The 9,693-nt window shown below is 38.6% G+C and overlaps 1 protein-coding gene across 1 annotated transcript; it reads right to left on the minus strand.

The window, feature by feature from the left end:
• On the minus strand, positions 3,606-5,923 carry LOC109724264. The gene is made up of 4 exons (XM_020253028.1): positions 5,411-5,923; positions 4,243-4,260; positions 3,974-4,158; positions 3,606-3,842 (listed from the first exon to the last, which is right to left on the minus strand). The coding sequence occupies exons 1-3, from the start codon at positions 5,883-5,885 to the stop codon at positions 3,974-3,976; spliced, it is 678 nt and encodes a 225-aa protein (XP_020108617.1). The 5' UTR covers positions 5,886-5,923; the 3' UTR covers positions 3,606-3,842.

Raw genomic sequence — 9,693 nt, forward strand, 5'->3', positions numbered from 1 at the left:
GGTCGACAGGGTGGCTTGGCCGCCAGGGGAAGTGCGGTCCCAAGAGCCCGCAACCTGAGCCGGCCTGTGCTCGGGTCTAAGGAGACGGCTGGTGCAGCCTCTTTCCGGCGGCTTCCGGCGACGCTCGGGGGTGGCCGGGGCGGCGGGGGAGGGCGCCGTGAGGAAGATTTCTCGACCAGGGGAAAGGTGCGGTGCTCTGGCTAACAGGCCTCTCCAAGGACCAAGCTTTAAACCGGTGGTGAGGTGGTTCCAGAGAGGAGGAATGTTTGGCCGTGAGTGCTGTTTCCGGCGGCCGGGGTGCTCTGGCGGGGCGGAACGCCCGGGCACGGGCAGGGCAGGGACGGTGCTGGGATGGCAGGGGCGGCTGGTCAGTTGGGGAGTTCTGTAGGTTAGGGTTTGGTCCAAGAAAACCCCTAGCACTCCACCTATATAAAGGTGTTGGAAAACTGCCGGAAAAACCCCCTGAATGGAATTATTTAATCCCAGCTCTCAACCAGCGCGAACATGCGTTGATAGTCCTTGAGCTTTCGAAGACTCGCAAATTCGATGCCCAATAAAATATCGGTCTTATTCGTGAATAATCCGATTACATCAATTCAGCCCTTCGCCGGACTTTTCGCGGATTCCCGATGATTCCGTCCGTTCGGGATTTCCGATCTGATGCCCAGCGCGTCAGCACGACAGAGGCATGAATCTTATCATTTCGTTTCACCGAAAAGATTCGATTGCGACAAAACCATCACTCCTAGGTTCCAGCCAAAAACACATATTAGACAACTATATGTAAAACCATTAAACCCACTTTTCTCGAAATCTGTGCATCCAAATCCCAATTTCCGTCAGTGCATTGGTTCCAAAACAGCTGAAACTGGCTCGAAACGGCTTTGGACTGATATGACGGAGTCGATTACTGCGCCAAATAAGCCAATCTACTCCGCTGGCTTTCTCCGGAAAACCGGAGTTACTATTCACTTTAAGTTGAAAAACTAAAAGTCGCGTATCTTTCTCCATTTTAGCTCATTTTCGCCCCGAAACTTGACGAGTGCCTTATGGTAATTAAATTACACACATAAACATCATCACAGAGAGTTTAGTAGCACCATGTCAAAAATCTTAGTCCTTACAGTGTTTTACTATAATAGTATTCTAGCCTAATTCATATATTATAATATATAATATATAGAGTCCGGCTACTATCTATTGATAGTATCAAACCCTTGTACTATTAAGTTTTCTGCACGTTAGATTCCATTGATCATTTCCACCTGTTAGATTATGACTATTTAAACCAACACCCCACTCAACCCTTAGGGACCACTATCATCCTAACCGCACATCCTTTCATCCAACGCGAAACTCAATAGTACCAAGGGCTTGGTACTTATTTTGATAGTATAGTAGCATATATATATAGTATAATATTATATATATATATATGTATATAGAGAGAGAGACTGAGAGAGTGGACGTAGACGAAGAGGAGGTACGACTCGGACTAGAGACGGATTGTGTCCGAGGACGCGAGAGTTCGGACGAGATACCGTTAAGGGAGCCGAAGGAATCGGAGAGAGTGATGACAGACGACGCGTGATGTATGCTGTCTGCGAACGAGGGAAGAGTTTTCACGTAGGAGATCGCCTCTCTTATCTGTGCCACCTTTGAGGCGAGAGAGAGAGAGTCCGGTACTATGCTATCGGCTTGCACGGAGCGCTCCGTTGCTACCAAGTTGTTTTCGATGATGCGGCTTCCAAATCACGATCGGCTCAGTTAGATTGTTACACTATTGAAAGAGTATTTGCGAAACTAAATTTTTAGATTTTTTCGACAATCATTGACTATGTGATCAAAAGATCTCCAAAATGACAATTTTAATGGCCGATGTGCTTGTTTGCTGAGATTTACGGTTGTAAAACAAATCCAAATGCGATGAAAATTTTACAGAAAATTCTTTTCATATTGAGAGTAAGATCAGTATATCTTGATCTTGATTTTAATCTTTTATCATTATTTGTTCATGAGATTTTTTCATTTTCAGCCTTTCATTTTAGACTATGTTTGATAGGTAAATGACTATCGAAAAATATGAAATTTAGCTTTTTAATACTTTCAGTAGTGTAGATCAAGTCTAACGGAGCGTATCGTCGATTTGGAAGCCGCATCATCGAAAACAACTTGGTAGCCGGAGCGCTCCGTGCTACGATAGTATAGTAGCCTAGTTCTATATATATATATATATATATATATTATAGAGAGACTACTATGCTATCGGAAGTATAGAGGATCTGGTGCTTCCAATTTTTTGGCCATTAGATCAGCTCCTTTGATCACTTTTAACATTTAGTTAACACCTTATCCTGTGTGGACCACTCAACCATGAGGGTACTACTCAACCCTGGGGGACGTAATCAACCCAACTATAATTCTTAATCGAAGGGTCAAAATATCGGAAGCATCAAATGCTCTATGCTTCCAATAGCATAGTAGCTCTACATATATATATATATATATAATATATATATATATATATATATTATATATTATATATATATATATATATATATATAATATATGGTATTTGCATACACGTTCCCTGCAAACATAGTGAATTGCAGAATATCTCCTGCCCAAACAGAAATTCCATAAGTTGTCCCTGCGTCCTAAGTTATGCAGAATATGTCCCTCTGGTTGAAATCTGTTTAAGAAACGTTAATTTTTTAACAGTTTTCTTGTGAAATGTTTTTTACCCTCACAAATTATCCTTCAAATCTCTTTCCTTCCTTCTCTCCCTCTTTAGGCCACCGGAAGTGGACGGGGCGCGGCGGCGCGGGGTTGGGTTCGCCGGCGACGAAAGAGGGAGAGAAAGAGGAGAGGAAGGAATGAGAGGAAGAGGGAGAAGAGAGAGGAAGAGGAAGAGCGAAAAGGGAGAGGGTTTGCTGTTCACCGCCGCCGCCGCCGCATCTCCTCCCGCGTGCGATGAATTAAGAAGAGAAGAGGAGAAGAAGAGGGAGAGGGTTCGTCGCCGCCGTCGCACACGCATTTCCTCCTCGCCGGCGACGAAGAAAAGGGGAAAGAGAATGAGAGGAGAAAAAGGAGGAAGAAGAAAAGGGAGGGAGAAGAGAAGAGAAGAGGAAGAGGGAGAGGGCGCCGCCGATGCCGCCGTCACCGTCGCCGTCGCGCCATGTGCGCCGTCGCCGCACTGCCGCCGTCGCCGTCGCCGTCGCCGCACCGTCCGGCGAGGAAGAAGATGGAAGAGGAAGAGGAAAGGGAAGAAGGGTAAAACCTCAATTTACTTTATTAATTAACCATGGTTAAGTTTTTAACTGTGGTTAACGAAATTTTTTTAACAGCCTTAACGGTAGGGAATATCTGCATAACTTAAGATTTTGCAGGGACAATTATGCAATTTTCATTTTGCGGGACAACTTATGCAATTTGCGTTTTGCAGGGATCGATATTTCTGCAATTCACTATATTTGTAGGGACGTATATGCAAATAACCCATAATTATATATATACTATAGTCCCGGCTACTATTTTTTTTTTTTTTTTTTTTTTGATTCATTAATTAACTATATAAAAGTATAACGGAGATGACACATTGATTATTCGATCCCCCATTAATCCCACATCAAATAAGTCATTATTAATAATTTGATCTTTAACACCCACAGTTAGAAGTCAATAGATAAAAGTTCTTTTGAGCTGAAAAGCCATTTGAAGTAAAACCATCCAAGATCAGAAGTCATTCAAGTACTTTCCAAGACAAAAAGAGAGTTGTCTGAAATGAAGACCATCTGAGCTACTGCATCTGCCCAGTTCCCCCGCAATCACCAAAACAATCACTGTATAAAAACACAGTTATTAGGATGAAAAATGTAGCTTTACAAGCAAATTCACAAATTTCATCTGTTCCGCGAATGAAATGTTACTAGCAATGTTTAATACACCGGGTCTGATTACTCTGTACAGTTACCTAGACAGAAGTTTTTTCTTTGCTTTCCGAAACAGCTCGAGAACTGCTTGCTTTTGCTTCTCTCATTTTCCTCAGAGCCTCTCTCAGTCCCAAGACAATAAACAAATTGGTGAGAGTAAGCAATGATTCCGCGCCACCGTGCAGCCAGTCGACGTTGGACAAGGAAGTTCCGTAGTGCACTTTCGCTGTCGACAGTAATTAACTTCATGTTATGTAACAGTGTGCATAGAAACAACATAAATAGGATAGATTGATTTAAAGATGATTACCGTATATTCCAGCAGGAACTATTTGAAGAATACGAAGAGATATACATGAAAGAAAAAGAAAGAGGTTAATGCAAGTCAAAAAATTAGAAATTCCATAAAGGTAATATTTGAGAATAAGTAAACTAATGACTTAGAAAGAAGACCAACAATGTTTGCAGCAATGTTCTCGCAACATTTAGCTCAAGGTATACGAATAATTGACGGTTTCTTCACTCAAAAGGGGCAGTTCGGATTATTTTTTTTGTGATATCGAAAGTTCATTAGCTAAAAGAAATGTTTAAGTACGGCAACTGTAAATAGATTTCTAACCATTCTGAATATGTATTATCTACATCTGAGGAAAAGTCGAGCAGAATATTAGAGTGCTCAGGGGTGGTTTGCTAAGGCAGTGGGATACTCGAATCGGACTCGAACTCGAACTCAAACTCGAACTAGAGCATTAAAACAGTACTTGGATTTGAAAATTGAAGGGAACTAAGCATCCCAAAGTGATCAACAACTACTAAATTTTTTCGTATTTACTCTGCTTATCAGGGGAGTTCCAAAATGGCACCTCTAATCAATCTTTCCCTAAACCATTTTCTATCAAATTGATCTTTCTGGTAACATCATGCCAAAAGTTACTACTAAACAAATCTTGAGTTTCATGTTATTTTTATTGGCTTAAATAGGCCAGCATTCTGTTCTGTAGTTGAGAGGTCCAACGCACGTTCGAAATGTTCGAAATGGCGTGAGGCTAGGTTGGGCCTAGTCATGTTCGAAATAGAGTGAGAATGATTGGGCCAAATCACAATCGAGATTTGCTGTATCTGTACACTAAGTGAATTGGTTGCGTATTTCTAGCGGCTCAAATTTTTAGCATTAGTGCCATCGATCCGACAATTCTTATTTACTATTAAATATTAAAATTATCGTTATCTTAGAGCTCTGGAGACAAACAGTAGTTAAATATACTATCCAGACTTGTAGTATTATTTAATATATATCCCTTCATCTAATTGAAGTCTATATTTTTCGAACCATTTATCCTAATATATACGAATTTTCTTAAATTCAGAAAAAAAAATGTAATTTCACACTTGGTTAATCAAAATTTAAAACCAACCAAAAAAAAAAAAAGAAAAAAGAAAAAAAAGGAGAAGAAGAGGAAAGGATAAGGATAGCATACTTGTGGCTCCGACAAAGGCGAGGAGGAAATAGAAGCCAAAAAGGGTGAGCTTGGGCGAAGTGTTGGACTTGGTGATGAAGTACAAGAAGCCCAAGTAGGGGAAGAGGGAGAAGGCGAAAAGCTGAGAAGCGATGCTCTGGGAATCGGCGGTGGGCGCCCAGGGATCCACGGGCAGAAGCCCACACACCACAATGCCCAACCTGCTGCTGCTGCTGCTGCTGCTGCTGCTGCTAAAACCGCTTCTGCGTCGAAGAAGCGCTTTTGAGGGTTGGGGGAAGGGATCTGGGGCAAAGCGATTGTGAGCGCCGGGGGGTAGAAGAAGAGGATGATGGGGTTTCCAGGGGGACTGCGAGGAAAAGCAGCAGCTTCGGATCATTTTTTTGGGCTTTTGCTCTCCTTCGCCCCTCCGCCGGAAGTAAAAAGATCTGCTTCTGCTTCTAGTGCTGCCATTGGCTAAAATGTATATTAAAGGCATTTCAGCAGTACTCTGTATAAAATTAGCTTCAAAGTTTATTATTTGGTACTATTAGATTTTTAATTCTTTGATAAAAAATATTATGCGGTCAGAATAATAATAAATTTTTAAGAGTTGAGTAAGTAGTTGGTTAAATAGTATGATCTAATGGATAGAAATGATCAATGAAGTAAATCTAACGGTCGAAAACTTATGAGTATAAGGGAGCCAATACTCATAAAAGTATAATAGCCGGATTCATATAGGCTGGGGTTACTATACTCATATAAGTGTAGACCCCCTTATACTCATAAATTTTTAATCGTTGATTGATAAGATGTGTGGTTAGGATGATGGTGGTCCCCACTTAAAATGACAGCGGTCCCCTATAGTTGAGTGGGTAGTTGGTTAAATAGTATAATCTAATGGATGGAAATGATCAATGAAATAAATCTAATGGTCGAAAACTTATGAGTATAAGGGAGCCAATACTCATAAAAGTATAATAGCCGGATTCTATATATATATATATGTATATACATATATATATATACATACATATATATGTATATATATACATATATACATACATATATATAGAGTGAGGCTACTATGCTATCGGAAGCACGGAGCCTTCCGTGCTTCCAGCTCGTTTTCGATGTTGCGACTTTCGAATCGTCGATCGGTTCCGTTAAACTTGATCTAGAGTATTTGAAGTACCTAGAAAATAAATTTTATTATTTTTCGGTATCATTTGCCTAGTGATCGAATGAGCTCAAAATCAACAAATTTCAATGGTCGTAGTGAGCCGTTTGCAAGTTTAACGGTGTAGAAATATCCAAATCACGTGAAATTTTGATAGAAAATTCTTTATACTATATAAAACAAGATCAATATCTTTGATTTAAAATTTTTAATGGTCATATTATCATATTTTGTAAATTTTTTTTTCAGACGTTGCTGTTTACAGCTCCTTGTTCACGTAGTCAATCAATATCTAAAATCATAAAATTTATTTTCTAGGTACTCAAAATACTCTAGATCAAGTTTACGGAGCCGATCGACGAATTCGAAAGTCGACCCAATTGAAAACGAGCTGGAAGCACCGGAAGGTCCGTGCTTCGATAGAAAAAAAACAAAGTGCCTCCTCTATATATTATATATGTATATTATAATATAATATGTATTGTATGATATAGTATATATATATATGTATGTATATAATAATTTATGTATATATATATATATGTTATTATATATATATATATATTATATTGTCGTATAATATTATTGTATGTATATATATAATATATTATGTAAAAATATATGTATATTACTATATATATATGTACGTATATATGTGTAATATATATAATTATATATTTATATATATATAATATATATTATATGTATAATATGTATACATATATACATATATATATAATATATCTCATATATACTGTTTATGTATATGTATATTGTATCATCATAATATATATAGTATATTATGTATATATATATATAATATATATATATATGTATGTATGTATATTATAGTATATGTTATATAACATATTATATATATACTGTATATGTATATACATACATATTATATATATGTATATATTACATATTTATATATAATATCTATGTATATACATATACATATATAGTAATATAGTACATACATACATATATACATATATATATATATTAATATATATAATACATACATATAATATATATATAATACATACATATATATATAGCTTTCACTATATATATAATTTGAGCTATATATTACGTTGAGCTAGAAACTAACGGTAACAAACGGCTCCGTTGCCACATTTTGTTTTCGATGAGGACCTCCAAATCGCGATCGACACGTTAACAGGATGATCTAATACCACTTGAAGTATCTAGAACAAAAAATTTTAAATGCTTTTCGACATATTACCTAAATGTTCAAAGGGTTCAAATTTATAATTTTAATGGTCATATGAAGCATTTTCTTATTTAAACGGTGTATAAAATAATCCAAATCAAATGAATTTTATTAAAATTCTTAAAACTAATATTAAATAAGTAATCTACGACTCTCGATCTTTGATTAATAAGATTCCGATCATTATTTTTTAAAATAATAATTCATTTTTCACCGTTTCATTTGTTCAACTTGATGGACAAAGAACAATATTGAAAAAGTATGAAATTTTGATTTCTAATGCTTTCAAGTGGAATAGATGCATGTTCAACAGTGCCGATCTCGAATTTGAAGACTCCATCACAAAAAATAAATTGTAGGCAACGAAGCCCATTTGATATCGATATTATTCTAGCTCACTCTCTCTCTCTCTCTCTCTCTCTCTCTCTATATATATATATATTATATATAATATATAGAGAGAGAGAGAGAGAGAGAGAGAGAGGACTTGAGCTTGTTCAGGGTGGAGCTACAGCCAACAACGAAGGAAACATTGCTACATGATAAATTTAGAGAGAATAATATATAGATATAAATTTTTGGATTAATTTGACATTTGACTCATATATTAGGGTAGAAATACATGTGGTACTAAATTGTTATCAATGAAATGAATGCGTTTGTTCATAAGTATGTAATTATGGACTTGTTTGGCTGCGTGGTCGATCGCGCACGCGATTGCGACGTGCGACTACACAAAGAGAGGCATTTGAGAAAGCTCTGAATTTGGAGCTTTCTCAAAAAGCCTTGAGATGGGGCTTGCTTGTGGGCTACACGCAGCCAAGGCAAGCTGATTCTATATTGGTATACATCTAAAAAGGGCAATTCTTTATCACCCTGTTTGGATGTGGTACAAGATAGGGGATAAGGGGCTTATCCCCTATCTTGTACCCAAACAAGGTGTGTTAGGGGTGGGAACAAGCCAATCCCCAAGCTTGTACCGGGGGCATCTCTGAAAAATACTTCCTTTCTCTCTGCCGTCGTCGCCTTCTTCTCCATCTCTGTAAGCGCTAACCCCGCTCGCTTCTCCTTCGTGGCCTTTTTCTCCATCTATGGAACCCCCATGCCCTCCTTCGTCTCTTCGCCATCTTCACCGTCGCTGCAAACTGTAGATCTGAGGGTGCTCCATCTTTGGAATCCCCTTGCCCTTGTCAGATCTCGGCTTCGCCGGCGTCGCCGTCACTTGAAACCCTCCGATCTGAGGACCCTCGCGGCCAGGGCAGCCTCTCTTCGCCTTCTTCTCTATCAAAGGAACCCCCGGGCCCTTATTCCTCTCTTCGTAGCCTAGATCTTGTACAAGATCCAAACACCGGGTGCAAGGACTGAGATTTTTATAGTGCAACTAAACTCTCTGTTGATGATGTTTATGTGTGTAATTTAATTACATAAGCACCCGTCAAGTTTCAGGAGAAAATGAGCTAAAATGGAGAAGTTAAGCGATTATTAGTTTTCACTTAAGTGAATAGTAACTCCGGTTTTCCGGAGAAGCCACGGAGTAAAGTTGGCTTTCGGCGCTTATCGGACTTCGTTCATAGCGATCCAATAGCTCGTTTTGAACGGTTCAGCTATTCTGGAACCAATGGCACTGACGGATTTTAGATCTGATGCACGATTTTCGAGAAAATCTGAAAATACATGTTTCTCATGTAATTGTGCATCATTTTGGCCTTTTGGAGAGAGAATGGATTTCGTCGTGAATCGGAGATCAAATCGGACGAAATGAAATGCTAGATTCGATGCCCTCGTCATGCTGAACGCGATGGTGCAATCCGTTCAGAAATCCGATGAACGGATTGTCGGATATTGCTTGAAGTTCGCTAAGGGGTCGAGAGTGGAAAATCGGGA

This window comes from Ananas comosus, linkage group 2 (genome assembly GCF_001540865.1).
Source record: "Ananas comosus cultivar F153 linkage group 2, ASM154086v1, whole genome shotgun sequence".
Lineage (NCBI taxonomy): Eukaryota > Viridiplantae > Streptophyta > Magnoliopsida > Poales > Bromeliaceae > Ananas > Ananas comosus.

Excerpts from the sequence above, each read along its gene's own strand:
- LOC109724264 (XM_020253028.1), bottom strand. The coding sequence starts at position 5,885 with ATGCCTTTAATATACATTTTAGCCAATGGCAGCACTAGAAGCAGAAGC.